General features: G+C 40.4%; 3 protein-coding genes across 3 annotated transcripts; all 3 read right to left on the reverse strand.

Annotated features, from left to right (window-relative positions):
- Positions 1-333: 333 nt before the first annotated feature.
- LOC121766640 (gamma-hordein-1-like) lies at positions 334-963 on the reverse strand. The gene has a single exon (XM_042162916.1). It carries the CDS (start codon positions 961-963, stop codon positions 334-336), a length of 630 nt encoding a protein of 209 aa, XP_042018850.1.
- A 677-nt stretch (positions 964-1640) lies between these two features.
- LOC121768060 (ubiquitin-like domain-containing CTD phosphatase) lies at positions 1641-5353 on the reverse strand. Its single transcript, XM_042164403.1, has 6 exons — positions 5025-5353; positions 4370-4514; positions 4089-4203; positions 3952-4015; positions 2860-3025; positions 1641-2158 (listed from the first exon to the last, which is right to left on the reverse strand). Exons 1-6 carry the CDS (start codon positions 5303-5305, stop codon positions 1919-1921), a joined length of 1011 nt encoding a protein of 336 aa, XP_042020337.1. The 5' UTR covers positions 5306-5353; the 3' UTR covers positions 1641-1918.
- A 553-nt stretch (positions 5354-5906) lies between these two features.
- LOC121769003 (cleavage and polyadenylation specificity factor subunit 3-I-like) lies at positions 5907-10911 on the reverse strand. The gene is made up of 5 exons (XM_042165639.1): positions 10588-10911; positions 10415-10512; positions 9618-9663; positions 9382-9531; positions 5907-7730 (listed from the first exon to the last, which is right to left on the reverse strand). The coding sequence occupies exons 1-5, from the start codon at positions 10744-10746 to the stop codon at positions 6090-6092; spliced, it is 2094 nt and encodes a 697-aa protein (XP_042021573.1). The 5' UTR covers positions 10747-10911; the 3' UTR covers positions 5907-6089.
- Positions 10912-21625: the final 10714 nt, after the last annotated feature.

A 21625-nucleotide genomic window follows, 5' to 3' on the forward strand; every position in this document is an offset into this window, starting at 1 on the left:
TGGTGGTTTTCAAGACACTGCCTTTTTATATGCTTTCGAGAGAAAATATGGTAAAATTAAAATCAGACAATTTGTAGAAAAATCACTGTGGTCTTTGAATCAATTTTTTGCTTCAAAAGAATTTTCCTTCAAACCTTTTGGAAGGGCATGTGCAACTACATCTCCAACAAATGCACATGGATAAACATCTTTTTTAAAAACCAATTCTTCATGTTCTAATCTATGCTCATCCTTAAATAACCTTCTCTTCTTCTTCTTGAGCAACCCATCCAGAAACCTGACTGTCTCTCTTGGATCCAGAAAAGAGTTGTTCCTCCTCGTCCATGAGATGCATTACAAAAACATCACAAGACTTCTTTGGTGTTTTGTCAATTTTGACGGGTGTTTCAACCACGTCTCTGCATCATCCTGAGGCTCACCAATAACCTTCGGAACAAGAAATTCTTCTTCTTTTTCTTCTTCTTGATTCAATACACAGTAGGCTGGTGGCGGAATTGCAGCATCAGCGGCCATCGACACTATGGTTGAGTGGCAAAGACTAGTCGGATGGAGCAGAGGCTGCAGCACAACAACGGGCTGTCCGTGGCAGTTTTGGCTTTCTGCTGTCGCTTTCGGGGAAATTGTCGAGGCTATAAATGTTGGGGTTGAGTTCGGGACGTGTTGTTGTGGCATATCAAACCAAAAAGAAGATTCACGGAGCTGTGGTGGCTGCGGAACAGCAGCAGGCAGCGGCACTGCTGAGTGGTGGTTAATCGGTGGAGAAAACACCGTGCAATCAAGCTGCCAAGGATGTGCGCCAGGGCGTGGGTTTTGCAGCTGCCGGAAGGGCTCAATATCTTGGTTGCGAGGCTGCTGGGGTCGTTGCCATTCAACAGTATCGGATGGAGGATCAGGCGGTTGGTAAGGTTGTTGCGGCTGCAGATATTGTTGGGGCAGTTGTGCAGCGTGCGGCTGCTGAAACATGGTCGCCGTTTGGTACCAAGACAATGGCGACTGGTAGGGCAGTTGTGTGGCCGTGTACAGCGCGGCTGCGTCGGGTGGATCAGGTTCGGGCTGGAGTGGAGGGAGCGTGGCTGCTGCCCTACGCTCATGCTCAATCAATCGGGTCTCGAGTCGGGCAATGCCAAGCGAGGATATATTCCAACGTTGCAGCTATTGAATTCAGTTGCTGGTCTTCGGATGCTCGTGATATCTCCGAGACCATGAACGAAGATTGACTTCAGTCATGAGCAGTCATGAGCTCTCAATGAAAGCACCAATTTGATAAGGGTATTTCCCTTATCACGATGCCGGAGACGATAAAAGAGAAGTCCCGGGAGGCGGAATCCCGTCGACAACTCAAGCTTAAACAAAGTACTAAAATAAAACAGAAAGAGACGTAAATTCATATATTCATTCATTCATTGAATAGATAACAATAGCCCTATTTATAATACTAATACTAACTTAATGAGCAAGACAACCAAGATATATGGAAAAGATATGTAAATCCCTAATTAAACTAACTAAACAATGCAACTAAATAATTAAATACTAACGTATCAGTTTACAACTTGAATCTATGTATCTTTTGGTATCTTTTTTCTTTGTCGAATGTAACACAGTTTTTTGGCACTCATAAACTTGCAGTGGTATTGGAATTGTTGTGAACTGAGCACATCTATATCAGAACAATATTGTCTTACACTGAAACAACCATGATCTTCATAAGACATCGCCTTACCAAGAAGGACAAGAATCCATATGTTTTCATTAATTGAAATCTTTGTTAATCTTTCTATCATCTTTGGAGCTGCTAAACACCCACCATCCCCACCCTCTGTTCTTGCACATGATATAGAGAAACAAACATATAAGGTACTACCAAAACAAAATAGCCTTGGCGATCGGAAGACACACAAAGCATCATGGGTATTTTCTAATCATGTCGTCGCCTCTTCACATTGGCAAATGACTCCCAGTTCTTGTGATCAAGAGTGCTGATATCGTCAAGCCTTGCTATAGCTAGCAAATATTTGGTCAGCTTTACAAGTTCTTGATCACTCTCCCGATTTGCATGGCATCTTTTGAACGGTTTTATAGTCAAACCATTTTGGGGATTCATCACAAAATTCCTCCGTAGATCATCAAACATTATAGTGTTCTTGGCGCTGTAGAACTGCAGATATAGCAATAAGATCTTACTATTAGTTTAAGAAAAAAGGGGATACTGGGCAAGTCAATATATTCTTTCATAACCTATAATGACACATTGCTAACTTAAATTTGAGTTGGTGACTTTGCATTAACTTGATGTCATGAGTTGTTATTAAACCACTAAGTAGCAGAGGTATGTGCAGAAACCAAGATGAAATTAAAATGAGGATAATTATATGCATTGTCAATATAAGAAATAAGTTTGAAACTAAGATCTGTGGTTAAAAAAAAAAAGGTGTTCCAGACCTCCTCCTGTATTTCCAGAAACAGTTACTACTCTAACCAAAAATAAAAAAAAAGTTACCACACTTTTTGAAATGTTGATACACTCTCAATTAGTTGTTTTGAAGAAGCTCAGGTTGACAGTTGACACCTTCTATTTTTACTGTAGATGACAAATTATGTCTAGAAAATAGTATGTAGCAATGAAGTAAATCCACATTCAAACTTTTAGGAAAGCAAATCATAATCATGACAACCAATAACTAAGGTTGCAGAGCCATAACTAACTGCTGGTTCCAACCCTACAATTACAGTTATACTTAGACCCATGCTGTCATGGCAGTGGGGATTGGGGAAGAGGAGGATATTCATCGAGCACACAGATTTATAATAACAGCATTTACAAACTTATGGCATAAAAAGGCAGTATGAGATCCAGACCTCAGGAAAATGTGCCCAAATCAAGCCAAGTGGTTTGCAATCAAACACACCACGAGTATCTGATTGAACTGTGATCATGGCCATATGGTCAAGAAGAGCAGTAATTTTGTAGTCAGGATGATCTAATACCCCAAGCTGTCCCATCTTTAGTTCAACCCACTTCATGCTGCAGTAATGAAGTAAATTCATTTTAGAAAGACTGACAAACCAGTTATGAAAGGTATCTAGTCTTTTGACACACGTAATTTCCAAATCCTCTTCATGTTAGCTAAATTAACTTGGAAACTGACAAACCAGTTATGCTGACTGACATTTGGCATATTCCAGTAAGACTAGGAAATGAAGTATATTCATTCTAGAAACAATGTCTGTTATGAAATCTATCTAGTCTTTGTTGCTTGTGAGTTCCGAATTCTATTTAACAGTAAGCTTAAAAAACTTGAAAAATGGCAAACCTAATATGATGTGTGATATTTGGCACGTTCAAGTAGCACGATAGTAATTTTATTTACTCTACAATTATAGTCTTTATAATAGAAAGGGGTGTTCATAAATACCAGACATACAGCATCTAAACTTTTGGAGGTAGTGAAGTAATTACAACAGGAAGTTGGTATAGTTTTGAGAGGAAAACCAATTACGGAAGTACGAGGGAAACTGAACAAAAGGATAAAAGGCTCGAGGAATCCCGAGCACAATGAAAGATCAGGTTATACATAATGCAGAAGAAGCTGTCTAGTCTTTCGAGTAAGTAGCAATATTGATGAAATAGAAGCTGTTAGCTTGTTACAACTGTATGGAAAACTCATTATGAAAACCCAGAAGGATGTCAGTATCTAAATGCAGTGGTTAATTAGTAGTTATTATTTGAAGAGAACTTTCAAAGTGGATTACTGAAATAGACTATTAGAATAAACATGTGAATCCAACCTTAAAAAGCTGAATAGAAAAAAACAGAATAGAGAGCAAACTTGTACTATACAATAGACCTTTTGGATTTATGCTAGATCTCCATATTTTTTAGACACTACCTGGGAAAAATGGATGCACATGTCACACAAGCAGATAGATGATAAAGAAAATTACAATTACCTGGTCGCAGACCAAATCATGATGTCGTACTCAGCATAGGCAGTCGCGAGAAACTCATGCAGATCTGTGTAATTCAATAAAAAAATATATAAGACACAATAAGATAAGTAATATAAGCATTTACAATAAACACTTACAGGGGCGCATGAGTTCTAAGGGATTCTCCGCCGTAGACCGATGGTCAAAGAGTGTATAATCTATATCCAGAACAAGCAATTTTTTGCCTTGACGGCAAGGATTTCGAAGTTCAATCTAACATAAAAAAACAAAGAGCATATGATCATTCCCAGGAATAAAAAACAAAATTTGATAATATATCTGAAGGAAGCAAAATCAAGGATATAGTAGCACACTAATTTTTAATGAGGAATTGCAATTGTTTAGTCTCATAGGAACAGTTGGATAAAGTTTAACCGACTTTGTACTGCTTAATCCGACGGTTTAATTTCTGCTTATTCATATCTTTGTCTTTGATGTCCACGACTTCATCCTGCCCGATTTCAAAATCATCCACAATCTCCGGGGACTCCATAGGATCCACAATTATATCATCTTCAACTGTACTGCAAAGTAACATCAATTGTCAAAGATCTACTTCAATATTGACAAACCACTATTTAAGAATGTTTCTACAGTATCAACTGTAACTTCACAACTGAATTGAATGAATGCAAAAGTTACCAGGGCCAAAACATAAAAGAAGTAGGGAAAATGGAGATAAACATGAAACAACAATCTTTCGTAAATGGAGATGCTGAGCAAAACCAGAAGAACAATCCAATAGGAAAACATCTAATAAAGCTTGCCACCGGTTTCTAGTTTCCACCTAACAAAAAGCATTGCCAAAAAAAAATATTCCCTTGCTGAAAAGATTAAAACCAGTGAAAAGCTAACAACAGTGGAAAATTTGACAAAAATGCACAGCAACACTGAGACGCAGAACCAATCTAACAGGCCGCAAGATCAGATTGCAATTACACTCGTAGAATTCAGCTAAATCCAGAAATTTAATAACCAAAACCCCGAGGGTGACATAATTATCCTATAAACCACAAAATCAAGCGAAATGTTACCCAATCATGGTCATCTTGAGAGACGATTTCAATGGAATCTGAGAGAGAAGCAGAGAATCGTCAGCGAGTTTGGAGCCGACTTTAGGGTAGAGAAGCTTCTGCCTTTTGGGGAGCACCTTCGTAACCTCGCATATCCGCCGCTTTAGTTCCCCCACCGTGTCGTCGCCACACACTCTGACAGTGTATTCCTTCCCGCTCCACTTCACGTTCAGCGTCAGCTCCTCCTCCGTCAGCGCCGACACTGCCACGGCGGAGGCCGACGACGACGTTTCACCCGCCATTCCGATACAAGATTTTAGGTTTATGCCGTTTTAGTCTTTCAGAAACAAAATTCAAAATTTATTTGGCATAACTATTGCCCCACCAGTTAATAAAATAAAACTATTAATTTACTATTCTTTTCTTCCCAAGTGAATTTTGAAAGTTTATTTTATGGGCTCAAATAAATCGCAAAAGAAATCAAATTATAGTTAATCATACATTTTTTAAAAACTAAATTTATATATCATGAAGTTGTGATTTTTGCAATTATCTCTTCTCTCTGTGCGACGTGATAGTCAATTTAAACGCGTCACTCATCACATATACTAACATGTACTCCCTCTGCACTAGAGGCATTTTATTTTATGTACTCGTTCTGAAAAAATAATATTAAATAGATAAAGTGGAGAGAGAGTAAAATAAGGGAAAATAATGTAGAGAAGAATCTTATCTATAATATTCTGACTTACTTTACTTTTTCTCCACTTTAACTATTTATAATTATTTTTTCAAAATGAGTGAGCAAAATAAAATGCTTCTATTACTGAGTAAACATTATTAGCATAATTATAATATTTCAATATACTTAAAATCGACTGCCACATCATCACGCAAAGGCCATGTGCAAACCAAATCAAGAAAATATAAGTAGATCAGTGAACAAAATTGAACAGGCAAAAAAGAGTGGTTTTTCAGTGTATCACGTTATATGCATGGCGTGATGCAGAGATTACAAGTTTTAGCAAGAATTGTCCAAATTTCTCCAAACAAACTTTCTCATAAGGGGCCGGGGAGGTTGAGATCCTAGGATCCGGGAGGTGGTATCGGCTTTATGGCGCTGATGATTCTGCGGTATGCTGTCTTAACTCGCTCTTTAAGGCCTTCATTCTCACATTCCACTTCACCACTCTGTTTCTCCAGAAGGGCCGTAGTCCCATCTACATTGATCAACAGCTTGCCCTCGTTCTCGTATTTCACATCTCCAAACAGGGAAACAAGAAGTGCATGTATGATTTTGTCCGCTTTCTTGCTTTGTTCGTCTTCAGTTGTTTCCTGTTCAGATTCAACCATGAGCTTTGGCAGTTCTCGGCTAGCATTCAGTACTAGAGCCACAACTGAGTCCGAAACCATGTCACTGATGGGATCTGCTGTCCAGTGTAGTGATACATGATTCTCGGTCTCCTGCTTCACTGTCACCTTGTCATGGACTTTCAGCGTCAGTACCCCAGATTCCTCATCTGTTGATGCCTCCACGCTTTCATAAATTAGATTAAGCCTGTGTTTCAAAACAGCAAAAGCACCTGAATATGGGATCGTAATCCGCTGGATGACGCTACCAGTGGAGAGTTGAGAGAAGACATGAAGATCATCAGGAGCCATTATCTGATAGGTGAAACCTTTCTTAACAAGCAAACCACTGAGGATTTCACCAACTGCAGGTGTCTTTTCTGCCAACTTTCCAATCGTTTTTGCCATCTTCTGAGAGTTGAAGTGCATTTCTACAGACTGACAGTTCTTTGGAGTAATAATTTTAGTGTTGCCATCAGCAAAGACCGAGAGGAGCTTCTGTTTGAGCCTTCCCATCTCATTTGCTTCACCGTGTACCAATATAATGTTGGGAGGCATGAGCTCTTTCAGAAACGTGCTTGTTTGATTATAATCTGCGTGAGCTGAGAAGGAGATATAGTGGACTCCCATGTTCAGAGGAGCAGACAAACCACTTGCGAGTGTAACTTCCTTTGGTTCACTCATAATGGCCTTGGCCGGTGTCCCTTCAACAACATAACCAGGTAGAACACAGGCATTTCTCTTGTCCGAGCACCATTTGTCAAACAGCTGCCTCGACAACCCACTTTGAAGCCCACCAGGACTTGCCATCACAACTGCTGGTCCTACATCACGAAACTCATCCAGACTTTTTAATGGAGATATGTGTTTAAAGTCAAAGGGATTCGAACTTGCAAATTGATTCCGGATCCTGTCATTCATGGAATTAATGTAGGTCTGGTAAACTGCCATGCACCTTTTTGCAAGTGGGGAAGCATAATATATGGGAACATTGTGGAGATCACGGTGATTTTCCCAATACTCGTCCAGTATCAGTAGTAGTTCTTGAGCACGGCCCAATGCAAAAGCAGGAATAAGAACACGACCACCTCGAGAAATTGTTGAATGGATGACTTCAGTAAAAAGTTTCTCCCTTATATGCCGTGGTTGATGGTTCTGAACACCATAAGTTGATTCAATGATGCAAACGTCTGGGGAGAACTGGGGCAGCTCAGCAGCACGAAGATGACGGTCTTCTTCACGAGAATAATCTCCAGTGTAGAGGATACGAACACCAGCTATATCAACCATAAACATGGCAGCACCAAGCACGTGACCAGCAGTATAACACCAGAAACGGATCCCGTTAACCTCCAGAGTCTGATGGAAGTCAATAACCTGGAGAATAAATATGACATTACACACTGATTCAGAATTCACTGGTGCAGTGTAATTTAGTCACATTCAAAAGGCTGACTAGTTAAACCACTTGGCCACATTGCTTCAGTTCATTGGTATCTTCTAATATAATATCATCACAGCAGACACATCTCAATTTAAAACAAGTAAATAAGAAGTGCCCCGTACCTCTTCAATTAAAAAATATTCAATATCATTCCTCAAGGACCAACAACATGTATCTTGAATTCTTGATTAAGTCCAAAATTAAAATTTACTGTATCAAACAGTCCAAAACCCATCAAAGATGACCATCTCAAGGATTCAGGAACTACTGATGTGTGTGTTTATATGTGGACTACTTTATTTCCTTGAAGAATACATGGGCAGTTCTTTTTTCATAACAAATATACTTAAGAGAACCAATGAGATGTTTATGTTTTAACTTAATGATCTACACTAGATAAGGTAAAAGGTTGTCAATAAAAATGAATTTCTTAGACTGTTAGACTCATAAGTGCAATTTAAAAGAAGCAACACCAGAAACATTGTAATCTTCAGCAAGAGTAGATGAAAATGGAGGCAGGCAATTTCAATTAAAAAATTTAGGACAATATCGAAATACATATAACTTGCACCAGGACTATATGACTGAACCCAATTTAACCTCTTCTTCATGTGAATCCTCATTTTAATTGATGCATACAAATAGACTCTTCAGACCTTCAATCCTACTAATATAACTCAAGTGGAGAAGAGCTTGTCTGAAAGAATTTGTTAACAGATATGCTATTAGGGGAGTATTACGGCTAGACTATGAAGAGAGAATCACAAAGGAGGGAGAAATCATTAATTGTGCCCACAACCACAGTAAACAGGATCCTACAAAAAAATTCATTCTTAAGGCAGCATCAATTACCCTGATCACACTATTGCAGTTAGGACAAAAACAATGAGCATCTGATAGTGTTCATCATTGATGTTTTCATTTTTACTCATCTATTAATTTCTTACTTTATTTAGTTATTTAAGGTTAAGTAGTCTAGGCTCCAAGTTATGTACTTGGGCTGCAAGGTTTTAGGTCTTGAAATAGGCTTTTTTTAGCTAGGTTTTAGGCATTCTGGATATTAAGTTAGTTTGGGGACAGCTTCTGTTGTAAGGCCACACTTCAGGAGTTTGGGATAGTATCTTGCTGTAGGGCCTCACAAGAGGAGGGTTTGGTTTCTCTCTATTTTTCCCTGTTCAGTATTTTAGTTCACTTTTTTCTTTTAGTTCTCTTGTTCTTACTTACCTCCATCCCTTCACTCTATCAGCATCACATCAAGTATGCTTGTTGCTAAATGTCAAATCATTTTACTTAACCAAATGTAAAGAAATTTTCAATTACTTGCAAGGAGATAGAAATATTAACCGATGTCCGGTGTAGATGCATGCATTAGGTTTCAAATGACATTGCCTTCTTAAATAAAGGAGAGGACACCACTACAGTTTTTTTCATCATCATAGATTGAGAACAATGTTGTCTGTGAATCTAAGCAGAGAGATTGATTTCTAAAAAAGAAGATCCACCAGTGGATCATAGTTAGTTCTCAATCTAAGCATAAGGAAATGAGGAAACAGAGAAATTATGAGAATATCCATACAAACAGACCTCAATTTTATCCATGGAGCGAAGAATGTCCTGCTCATCGTATAACATATCTTCAACTGAGACCTTGCTAACTTTAACATAATCTGATAGAAGCAACTTGTATATGGCTTTAGTAGCATGAGTCATAAAAACCCGTCCTTTAAACGTTGTCTGAGGCACATTAACAGGGGACAAACCATCAGAGAAGATAGTGCCAAAAAATACTTTACTACAAGCTCTAGTTAAGGCCAACCAACCTTTTCCAGAAAATATGGAAGTGAAGCAGCATGGTCCAAGTGAAAGCTGCACCCATAAAGCATAAGCAGGTGCAGTATAGATAGGTAAATAAACCAAATCAAAGAATATCATATGGCCCAAGTGCATGGTGAGTTGAGACAGATAAAACGTGAAGTTAAAGAAGGAGCTGACTCAGAAGGTTGCGACCAAATCAGATATGAATACAAAGAGATAATAGGACTGATATCCGATTCACCTACACCCACCACCCCAACCTTAAAAACAACAATAAAAAAGAGAGGGAAAGTATTGAAGAGCATCTACCATGTCTATATACGAACATGCTAGACCTAGACGTATTATATCTCAATATTACTTTTTAATTGACAGAAAAAAGTTATGAACTTATAGGGTCAGTGTTTTCTGGTTTAAATATATCTCAATCTCTTTTATCATAAAAACAATCTTTGAACACACCAAAAAGCCACTGATGTCGCTGGGAGAAGGATGCAAAACTTAATGGCTGATCTGGTACACAAAAAGTCTACTATACTATCAATCCACAATATGTAGCTCAAGAGAAAGCTGGACGCATACCCTATTCGCAATCTCTAAAAACCATGACCTTAAGCACTTCCATGAAGATAGTGAATGAAGAGTGTACAATTGTGTTGAAAAGCTACAAAACCTAATTGATAAATTCAGTATACACTAGTAAAGGAGCAACACAATGAAAATAAAAGCAATTTCATGGAGTTAGTAACTTGTAATTACACTAGCTTACAAGTATAAGAAAAATGTGAGAATATGAACTTACTGAGTAACGAGAAGAAGATCGATTGCAGAAGGATCAATCTCGTCGAAGTAAGGCAACGCAGCCATTCCGGAGAAAGCTGGATGAATGCCGCAGTCGAACTAATCCAAGGGAAAACCAATACAATAAGTTCCAGATAACACACACAGATACGCACAGGAAGGGAAGGTACCAACCATGACAACTTTTCCCTTGAAGGACATGTAAACGCAGGAGCGGCCGACTTCGTTGCCGGCGCCTAGGGGCGTAATGATGAGCTCATCGCTTTCGCTAGAAGTCGTTGAATTGGCTCTCTTCAGAGACGAAGCTGGCGCCGCAGCTGAAGCTGAAGCCATTACTTCACCCACAGCTCCGCGTAAACTACAGGAAAGAGTTTTTAAACTTCACAAACCCTAATTTTGCACGAAGGCATTGCCACTGCTGCGAAAATGAAATCAATTCAGCATAATACTGTTAACCGATACTAGAAGAATTAGGGACATAGAAGATGATACTTTTTACTGTGTATTTTATTCATTGTACAATAATCCTCTTATAGAGGTTGATACATTGATATACAAGGAAGGTTTCTATTCTCCTACAATTATGCTATCAATCTTCTATAATCTTCTAAATTGATTTCCAAATCATCGTGATTGATATTAAGAAATCTTTCCATTCTAACACTCCCCCTCAAGCTTAGTAGTGGGGTCACCAATACTTAGCTTGCCCAACGCGTCTTCAAAACTCCTAGAACTGACTGCTTTGGTGAGAATGTCCGCCAACTGATCTTCTGATCTTACAAATGGAAATTCCACGACTCCTTTCTCAATTTTCTCCTTGATGAAGTGTCTGTCGACTTCCACGTGTTTGGTTCTGTCGTGCTGCACAGGATTCTCAGCAATGCTTATTGCTGCCTTATTGTCACAATACAGTTGGCTTCTCTGAGGTTGAAAGCCAATCTCTGTCATCAACCTTCTTAGCCACAGTAATTCCGTCAACCCACTCTTGATCCCTCGGAACTCCGCCTCCGCACTAGATAGTGCTACTACCTTCTGTTTCTTGCTTCTCCATGTTACCAGATTTCCTCCAACGAAGGTGAAGTAGCCGGAGGTGGATCGTCTATCTACTGGGTTGCCAGCCCAGTCTGCATCTGTGTACCCACTTATCTCTAGATGTCCTTCCTTTTTGAACAATACTCCATGTCCAACGGTTCCTTTCAAGTACTTCACAATTCTCAACGCGGCTTCCATATGGTCAGTTTGCGGCGAGTGCATGAACTGACTCACAACTCCGACTGCGTAAGCGATATCTGGCCTAGTATGGGAGAGATAGATGAGCTTCCCAACTAAACGCTGATACCTATCACGATCTGCCCGTTCAGCACCTTCTACGACCCTCAGCCCATGATTTACTCCGATTGGCGTGTCAGGAGGTTTGCAATCTAATAGCCCTGTTTCAGCCAGGATGTCGAGAATATATTTCTTCTGCCTCAAGAAAATCCCCCTTTTGGATCTCAACACCTCGATCCCTAAGAAGTATTTGAGGTCGCCCAAATCTTTCATCTCGAATTCCTCAAACAAACTATCTCTTAACTTCTTGATTTCCTCTGCATCATTACCAGTAATAATCATATCATCTACGTAAATGATTAAACAGGTTACCTTCCCTTCTTGTCTTTTGATGAACAGCGTATGGTCCGAGTGACTCTGGTGGAAACCATACGAAATCATAGCATCAGTGAATCTTCCAAACCATACCCTTGGTGATTGTTTCAGTCCATACAAGGTCTTCTTCAGGTGGCAGACTTCTCCCTTTTTGAATCCTTGTGTAAACCCCGGCGGTGCCTCCATATATACCCTCTTCTTCAATTCTCCATGCAGAAAGGCGTTCGTGACGTCGAACTGGTAGAGGGGCCAGTCTTGATTAGCTGCAATCGATAGAAGGACTCTAATTGTGTTCATCTTGGCGACTGGTGAAAAGGTCTCTGCGTAGTCCACCCCATATGTCTGAGTGTACCCCTTTGCTACCAGCCGTGCTTTGTACCTTTCGATGGACCCGTCTGGTTTCCTTTTAATTGTGAACACCCATCTGCAACCAATTGGTCTTACTCCCTCTGGTAGCTTGCTCTTATCCCACGTCTGATTTCGAGCTAGGGCATCCATTTCTTTCTGCATGGCTGCTCTCCAGTGTTTGTGTCGCATAGCTTCCTCTGCTGAATAAGGTATCTCTTCCTCCTCACACAGTGCAGCTTCAAATGCTCGTGCCATCTCCGACAAGTGACTGGTGGCACTATTTGCTATAGCATAGCGTGCGTTCCTGCCAATTTTCTCTGGGGAGTACCTTTTTGGTGGGACTCCTCTGTTCGCCCGTGGTGGCAATATGTACCGTCCGGTATCTTCATCAACGGTAACCTCCTCAGCACTGGAGATGTTGTTGGAGACTTCTTGCGACTCATCTCCCCCTGTCTCATTACTAGTTCCGGACGAGTTATCAGAGTTAGCAGCATCAGAGATGGGAAGAATACTTACATTGGATATCAGGGGAGGATCTTGTTCGTCGACACTGAGTTGGCTCGGAATATGGACAAAAACGGAGCTTCCAAAGATTCTAGGTCTAAGGGTCAAAGGTTGTGGAATTTTAGCCTGTGTCGAGAGGATTTCCAGAGGGGTTTTAAATCCCAAGGTTCGGGTAGGCAGACGGTTTATTAGGTAGGCTGCGGTGGCTAAAGCTTCAGGCCAAAAGTGTTTCGGTGTTTGGGATTCAAGGAGCATTGCTCTAGTCATTTCGAGGAGGATACGGTTTTTCCTTTCTGCTACACCGTTCTGTTCTGGTGTGTGAGGACAGGTGGTTTGATGAAGAATCCCATTATCCCTACAAAAGGTTTTCATACTCGAGTTGACAAATTCCCCCCCATTGTCAGACCGAAGAGTTTGGATATTTTTTTGGTACTGATTTTTCACAAGTTTACAAAAGTGTATAAAATGAGACACGACTTCAGACTTATGCTTCATAAAATAAACCCATAACATACGAGTGCAATCGTCCACAAAAATCAAGAAATATCGAAAACCTTGTCCCCCCACTACAGGTGCGGGTCCCCATATATCAGAATGAACTAGAGAAAACAAAGTCTCAACCCGTGTGTTACTTAACTGATAGGATTGTCTACGGCTTTTGGCCAAAATACAGGTTTCACAATGTAAATTCTTGGAAAAATTGGGAAATAACAAATTTAAATAACTTGCAGAAGGATGACCTAGACGACGATGCCACAACCAAGCTTCTCGATTTGCAGACCCGTGAGTCAGCAACGCGGTTCCTTTTTGAGCTATCTCGTCGACGTAGTACAACCCGTCCTTCTCAGTGCCACGTCCAATAATCTCCTTCGTCCTGATATCCTGCAGTAGACAAAAATTGGGCTGCATTAGTAAGGAGCAATTAAGTTCTCGGGTGACATGGCTAATCGACAATAGCTTGTGTGATAGGGACGGGACATAGAGACAATTTGACAATTTTAATGTTGATGATATGTTTACTGTCCCGGCTCCCTCAACATTCGACACCTCTCCACTGGCTGTCTGAACGTATGCCTTCCCCGGTTTTGTGGGTTCAGTGATGTCGGAGGCATCATAGGTCATTGTATCCGTCGCCCCACAATCAAAGATCCACCTGTCATTTTTTTCCTCACAAGTAGATACTGCACAAGCAGTTGACAATTTTCCGAGTATTTCAAAACGATTCTTACATGAAATAAAATTGACATCATCTCCTTTTTGACAAATAGGGGTGTTACTTCTATTTTCGAAAATATTGGGGTCAATGTGCAAGACTTGTAAAGTTGAGGGATCTGGAGGTAAACAGTGGGGTTCAATATATGGTACTTGAAAACTTGAGGGGCTTGATTGCAAACATGCATCAAGCCCTAATTTGTTACCTCCTTTCGGCGCCGATTCCTCATTCGCCCGATTTGCCAAATTGGCACTTGCAATTCCTCCGTTCATCTCTTCAGGCTGTCGCCGGTCGCCGCTGTTGCCTCGGGTTGGTGCGGCCTCGGTGTTGCCCCCGATGGCGGCGGGCGCTCCGTCTCCAGCCACTGATACCGCCGCGCGACCGCTGCCTCTCCCCTGCGTCGGTTGTCCTCCTCTGCTCGAGTTATGGGGCGGTGGTCGGCCGTATTTGGTTTCCCACCACTCTGGGAAACCCACCACTTCGAAGCAGTTCTCCTTGGTGTGCTTCTTCCGACCACATACCGTACACACCATTTTAGATCTATCTTCGTCCGTCCGTCGGTTCCAGCCATTACCGCCGCCACCGCCACCGTTTCTTTGAGATTGGGGTGGCCTACTTCGCACGGCGAGTCCGGCACCTACTCCCTGCGGGGTGCTCTTCTCCTCGCTGTAGGCAGGTTGAAGGACCCTCATCCTTGCATCCTCCCTCCTTATCTCGGAGTATGCTTCATCCAAAGAGGGAAACGGTTCCATCTTGAGTATTTCCCTCTTAGTATTTTCATACTTGTCATCTAGGGCAGTGAGTAATTGATACACTCTATCTTCTTGTGTACAATTGTCGTAGATCTCGACATCCTCCTGATACTTCATCGGATTTGGTGATTTCTGATCGATTGCTAGCCATATCTCTTGTAATTGAGTCCAGATCTCCTCTAACGTTTCTCCTTTCTGTTTCAGAGTGCTTGCTCGGCGGCGGAGATCGTAGACTTGTATTCTGTCCCCGCCGCTGGAGTATGTCACGGCTAGACTCTTCCACACTTCCCTGGTTGTTGCGTGTTTGGAGATTCGGGTTACTATCTTTGGTTCCATATTTTGAACCAACCACGTGAAGACGCAATGGTCCGCCTGTTGCCACCGTGCAAAGGCTGGATCAGTCTTCGACGGAGGAGCGGGATGCCCGGTGAGGTGGGAGATCATTCCCCTGCCACTGACGGCTCTCTCCATCAATACGACCCACAACGAGTAATTCTCGCTGGTCAGTTTGTAGCCGATATCCAACGGCTTGGTGTCCACCACGATCTCCTGTGGTGGGTTCGGTTCCGGGTTGGCATCTGCTGTGTTCGTCATGGCAAAACTGCTGCGCATGAAGTTTGCAAACATCCTTGCAAACTGCTCTGTCTCTGTTCTGTCGGTAACAATCTCTTTGTGTTCATTGGATTCTGACATCCTTTTACTGATTTTTCACAGGTTTTGGTTACAATTGGTCGGGAAAGGTAAGTTTTTGGTTACAATTGGTCGGGAAAGGTATAGACGATGATGAGATTTCTCTGAGTCACAGGAAAACATCCTGCTCTGGTACCATGTTAACCGATACTAGAAGAATTAGGGACATAGAAGATGATACTTTTTACTGTGTATTTTATTCATTGTACAATAATCCTCTTATAGAGGTTGATACATTGATATACAAGGAAGGTTTCTATTCTCCTACAATTATGCTATCAATCTTCTATAATCTTCTAAATTGATTTCCAAATCATCGTGATTGATATTAAGAAATCTTTCCATTCTAACAAATACCGACGGTTGCAGAAGTGCGGTGGGGCGGCTCAGTCGTCGCACGCTTTGGGGAAAATCGGGTTTATGGGGCACTTTACACTAAAGATTACGTAAATGTACCCATTTTGTTATCTATTCCAAAAATGGGAAAAACGCCAACCACATTGGCGTTTCTATTAGTAAAAACGCCAACCTCATTGGCGTTTATCTTCGCGTCGTATTGGAGGTGTATTTTCGCCAAATACAGCGACGGGAAAAAACGCCAATGAAGTTGGCGTGTATACCAGGTAAAACGCCAATGTAGTTGGCGTGTTTAATTAATAAAAACGCCACTGAGGTTGGCGTGTTATGCTTAAAAACGCCAATTTGAGCGGCGTGTTTCTGTTGAACCATATCCTTATCAGATCTCCCCCAACATCGCGACCCTAAACACTTTCCCTCCCCAAAACGCGAAAACCCTTCCCAAACGCATAAAAACCTTTCGCTCGGGTCGACCCGGTGGTGGATTTAAGCGTGGATATTTTGAATTTGGCTAATTCTTTCAACCATTAGTCCTTCTAATCGGTTAGTATATCAAATTTTAGACTCATTCTTCTAAACATTAGTCTTCCAATATTTGATTGATTGTTGTGATAATATATATTGTAGTGTAATTAATATAATAGTTTGACCAATTATTATGGGTACACTAATATTTTGATGGATTATTATGATAATATATATTTTAATGGAAATATTTTGACCAATTGTTATGCTATTATATGTTATAGTATATTTTATGGATTGTTATGATAATACATATTGTAGTGTATTTAATAGAATTATTTTGTCAATTTTTTGGCTGACTCTACATAATGATGAATGTAAAAATAATACATATTTATTTGTGTTTTACATTATTGCAGATAGTATGACGTGGTGTGTCAATTTATATTGGGGTGGAAAGATAATTCCCGGAGCAGTTATTTCGTATGATCCTCCTTTTGCTAAAGGATTCATTATGTTGGATGAAACAATTTCGTACGATGACCTTGTGGAAAAAATTTGTGAAAGGATGGGGATAAGCATATATGAAAACAATATTCAAATAATATGGAAACGTACTATATGCTTTGGATCCGGAGTCACGTTTATAGGTGTTCAACTAGAAGAAGTATGCATGCAACTAATGTTTAGTGAGAGTATGGTTATTGGAGGTGTAATTGAATTATATGTTGAGTATTCGGCAATTACTCAACATCATAGTCATCATGTCATAAGTTATGATGCTGGTACGTCAACGAGAGCCCAAGAACCATATTTTGCTGCAACACAAGATTTTGATGTTGGTACGTCTACGAGAGCCGAAGAACCATATTTAGCTGCAACACAAGATTTTGAAGCTGGAGGCGTGCATTTAGGGGATCGTGACAATTGTGATGTGGTGGAGGACATAATAGGTCCTGATAAAGCCGACTTTCTTGATCCACAATCACCTTATAATTCTGAAGATTCCGACACGGTTAGTACAGACTCAGATGGTGATCCGTCGGATGATGAACAATTTGTTGATTCAAGACCATCCATTCCACTTGGAGAAACAGCAGTTGGAGAAACATCAGTTGGTGGAAGGGCAGTTGGAGGAAGAGTAGTTCCACAGTTCCCACAGCCTGGAATCAACTACTTTCGCACCTTACCAGGTCCATATGATAGTTTTGATCCCAAAAACTTTGAGCGTGATGATCCCAGTGTGCATTATTGGAGTGAAAAGGATCCTACCAATGTCGGTTTGCATACTAAATTTAGAACGAAGTTGGAATTGAAGGCAGCTGTGACTCATTGGCATTTGGAAAAAATCCGACAATATACAGTTGTTGAAAGTAAAGGAAAGAGATGGCATGCAGTTTGTAAGTGGCCACAGGGAAATCCGAAAGATAAGTCCTTACCGCCATGTTTGTGGGAGTGCCGAGCAACACTGAGGAAGCATGATGAACACTGGCAAATTAGAGTGTTCAGCACTGCTCATACTTGCATGGGGGATCGTAACTATAATGGTCACGCTAATCTTTCGTCGGGTATGATAGCGTTGAGTGTTCGCCATCAGATAGAAAACGATCCTTGCTACAAGGTAAAAGCAATTGTGGCGGATATTGAAAATAGATTTCATGTCAAAGTTAGTTACAAGAAAGCATGGTATGCTCGGAGGACAGCGATTGAGCTTGTATACGGTGGATGGGAGTGGTCGTTCAAAGTTTTACCAGCTTATTTGAATGAAGTGCAAAGACAAAATCCTGGCACAATTGTGGAATGGATGCACGATGACATATTAAGCAATGGTATGAACAAGGTATTCAAGTACGTATTCTGGGCTTTTGGACCAGCTGTGGAGGCTTTTCAACTATGCAAACCAGTTTTAACGGTTGATGGAACTCATCTACGTGGACGATGTCGAGGTAAAATTCTTATTGCCGTTGGATTTGATGCTAATAAGAAATGTTTGCCTGTTGCATATGCCATTGTTGATGAGGAAACCAAAGAAAGTTGGAATTGGTTTATGGAACGCATTAGACTTCATGTAGCAAAGCATGAAATATGTGTCATATCTGATAGGCATGTGGGAATCATAGATGCAATGAATTCTCCCATATGGAAAGAAGAACCCAATGTGGGTCATCACAGATTTTGCTTGGTACATGTTAGAAAGAATGTTTTGCAGAATCACAAAGGTATCATGGTCAAAAGACTTGTTTGGAAAATTGGTATTGCTACCAAGAAGCGCAAGTTTAAGATCAGACGTCGTTTACTTCGAAACGTCAACAACGAGGCTTTGCAGTACCTTGATGCCGTGGAGTTAGAAAAATGGAATCTGGCGTATGACAAACACAAAAGATGGGGTGAGGTTTCCACTAATATGGTGGAATCTTACAACAATGTGTTGAGAGGCGCAAGACAACTCCCAAGTTGGCGTGTTTAATCGTAATTACAATCCGAGAGCATACACCCAAAATACGGCACAAGTATAAAACGCCATCATCGTTGGCGTATTTACCTTAAAACACGCCAATGACGTTGGCGTATTTACTAATAAAAACGCCAATGTGGTTGGCGTTTTTCCCATTTGTGGAATAGATAACAAAATGGGTACATTTACGTAATATTTAGTGTAAACTCCCCCACAAACCCGATTTTCCCCACGCTTTGAGCTTGTCTTCCTCCAAAACCAAAACCAAAATCAAAACCAAGCGGTCTGTGAAGTGAACAGTAGTATACTTAATTTCGATTTAAGGGTGTGTTTGGTTTGATGAAAAATATACTAATGAGTAATAAAAAGTCGATTAAATATGACACACACACGGATATAGGGGATCAATTGTTAAATCAACTACGACTAATTTAAAATCATATGGTTTTAGAAAACTTATTGATGCGATATTTTAGAGTTCTCAAACGAAGTATAAAGATTATCAAGTTCAATTATTTAAACTCTAATAATACTACACTACTGCAAGAATACAGTATCGTAGTAGTATTTCAAGTGTCGATCCACAGGGAGGCGAGATTGCTTACACTTAATAGGACTACACAAAGCATGTAAAGATTTTGTTTTGATTTTGAGAAGGTTAACTAACTTAAGCTACTAAAGTGAGGTTTTTAACACGTGAAGACAAGTCACTCCAAGTTGCTCTCTGAGCTTGCGTTGTTACACACCATTACAACGAACCATATGACGGGATTAGAATTATCAACCTAATCGCGTGCACTGAACATGTCTACGACGTATAGTTCACAGTCAGCTGAACACTTGTTCCATGAACCAGCTTTCAACGACATTTAATTCCTGCAGACGCGCGGGAACAAACGTCGTCTACTATAATTACTTACCTAATCCACTATCAACTTATCCCCTGAACAGTTCTAAATCGATAGCATACCAACAAACGATCAATCCTAAGCTATGTTAAAGAGACGATAGTTAAGATTTAACAACACTACATCATTAGCCAAAAAGGTAGCATTTTAATTATCAAACACATTGTTGGTATCGAACATACGATTCAAGGTGTTAAAACAAATGCACAAGCCTAGATTACAACTTGGAGCAACAAAGAGAGTCTAGCCTATACACATAGTAGAATGTAGAAACAAAACCATAGGTGTGTGGCTCTCTTCGAGTGGAGTCGGGATTCGGGAATTGATGGTTGGAATAATGGTCGGAATGCCTTCCTTCTCTTCTTCCTCTCCTCCTTTCTCTCCCTCTGTCTTTTTCTATCTATCTCCCCCCGAATTTTTTCGTCCTTTTCCTTATTTAATTGCTCAAAACTCCCGAGAGAAAACTGCCAAAATGCAGTTACAGCACCAAACGCCCGACCGGGCAGAATTAAAAGAGAAATTCGCCCGACCGGGCGAATAATCTGTACTCCTCATGCGTAATGACAATTGCCCGACCGGGCGTTTTTGAATCTTGGAATCGCCCGACCGAGCGAAGAATCTGACCTCCGCATGCATGCCTTCCTTCTTTCTTTTCACCATCCGAGCTTCGTTCCTACACCATAAACATACTTTTGCGAGCATCAAACTATATAAATCATGTAAAGTTAGGGGAATAAAAATGTATAATTTGATTCACATCAAATACCCCCAAACTTATTTGCTTGCTCGTCCTCGGGCAAGATCATATAAAACACAACACTTTGAAGCTCAACTCACAAAAGTTTTTTCAAAAGTTTTCAAAAGAGTGAATCACGTAGAGACATGAATGACACAGTCTAAACCCCCAACAATTCCAATCAAGATTTCTCACTCTCATGAACCATCACTCATCAACTTATAACTTCAAGTCAAGGTGCATTTCAAAGTAAGTCCAAACATGTGATCATACAACTCAAACCGTCATCATTGACTCGTCAAGCATTACTTACCACATAGACTCGCGGATTTCAAATCAAACTTCACTAACTCTACCAAGTTATTTACAAAGCATCCACAAGCATCAACAATAAGGTCCAAGGTCTTAATTCAAGGTTGTAATGGGGCTAAGGATGAGGTAGGATAAATATGGATAGTGAGCTCAAAGGCTACACATTTGAGTGCCAAATTCTTCCCTCCTACAACTCCCTTCCAAAGATCGAACAACAAGATTTTACAACCAAACTCACTCCCCCAAACTTGAGATCTATTCCAGACGAGATTACACAAACAAACATAGAAGCTCTATCTTTATTTCATCAACTTATTATTTTTTTTCTCTGTTTTTGTAAAGACCTCGACTTTTGTGAATTTGGAGGTCGTCTTTTTCTTTTTCTTTTTTTTTCTTTTTTTTTTCTCTAAGAACTTCATTCTTTTCACCTATACATTACATCAAGTCTAAAAATGTCTACACTTTACAATTCACCACCCAACACTCAAAACTCAAATCACCAAAGCTCAAACTTGTCTTTAGCACCCAAATAGTAGCAAGGTCTATTGATGAGGCTAAAATGAGGCTTATTTAAGTGACTAAGTGATTGGCTAAGTGTTTACACAAATAATAGGGAATTAAGCTCAAAGTGGCTTCTAGGGGATCATTAGATGGACTAGGCATGTGATCATTTGGCCATGGAGTTCATCCTAGTGCCTTATCCTCCCAAATCATTGACACAAATGAATACAAGCGGTTCACTCGATAAAGCAAATCAATCCAAGATAATTTCCACAAGACATGTGACTTTCATACTCTCCTCAACTCAAGAAATCGGATGTAGTCACA

Source organism: Salvia splendens, chromosome 15 (genome assembly GCF_004379255.2).
Source record: "Salvia splendens isolate huo1 chromosome 15, SspV2, whole genome shotgun sequence".
Taxonomy (NCBI): domain Eukaryota; kingdom Viridiplantae; phylum Streptophyta; class Magnoliopsida; order Lamiales; family Lamiaceae; genus Salvia; species Salvia splendens.

Bases quoted from the DNA above. Each gene is read 5' to 3' on its own strand.
- LOC121766640 (XM_042162916.1), bottom strand. From the start codon at position 963: ATGTTTCAGCAGCCGCACGCTGCACAACTGCCCCAACAATATCTGCAG.
- LOC121768060 (XM_042164403.1), bottom strand. From the start codon at position 5,305: ATGGCGGGTGAAACGTCGTCGTCGGCCTCCGCCGTGGCAGTGTCGGCG. The intron at 4,016-4,088 runs GTAAGTGTTTAT...TGAATTACACAG, and splicing joins CTTAGAACTCATGCGCCCCT to ATCTGCATGAGTTTCTCGCG. The intron at 2,159-2,859 runs GTCTGGATCTCA...CTATATCTGCAG, and splicing joins TTTGGGCACATTTTCCTGAG to TTCTACAGCGCCAAGAACAC.
- LOC121769003 (XM_042165639.1), bottom strand. From the start codon at position 10,746: ATGGCTTCAGCTTCAGCTGCGGCGCCAGCTTCGTCTCTGAAGAGAGCC. The intron at 9,664-10,414 runs GTAAGTTCATAT...TTATGGGTGCAG, and splicing joins GATCTTCTTCTCGTTACTCA to CTTTCACTTGGACCATGCTG. The intron at 9,532-9,617 runs GTTGGTTGGCCT...AATGTGCCTCAG, and splicing joins TTCCATATTTTCTGGAAAAG to ACAACGTTTAAAGGACGGGT.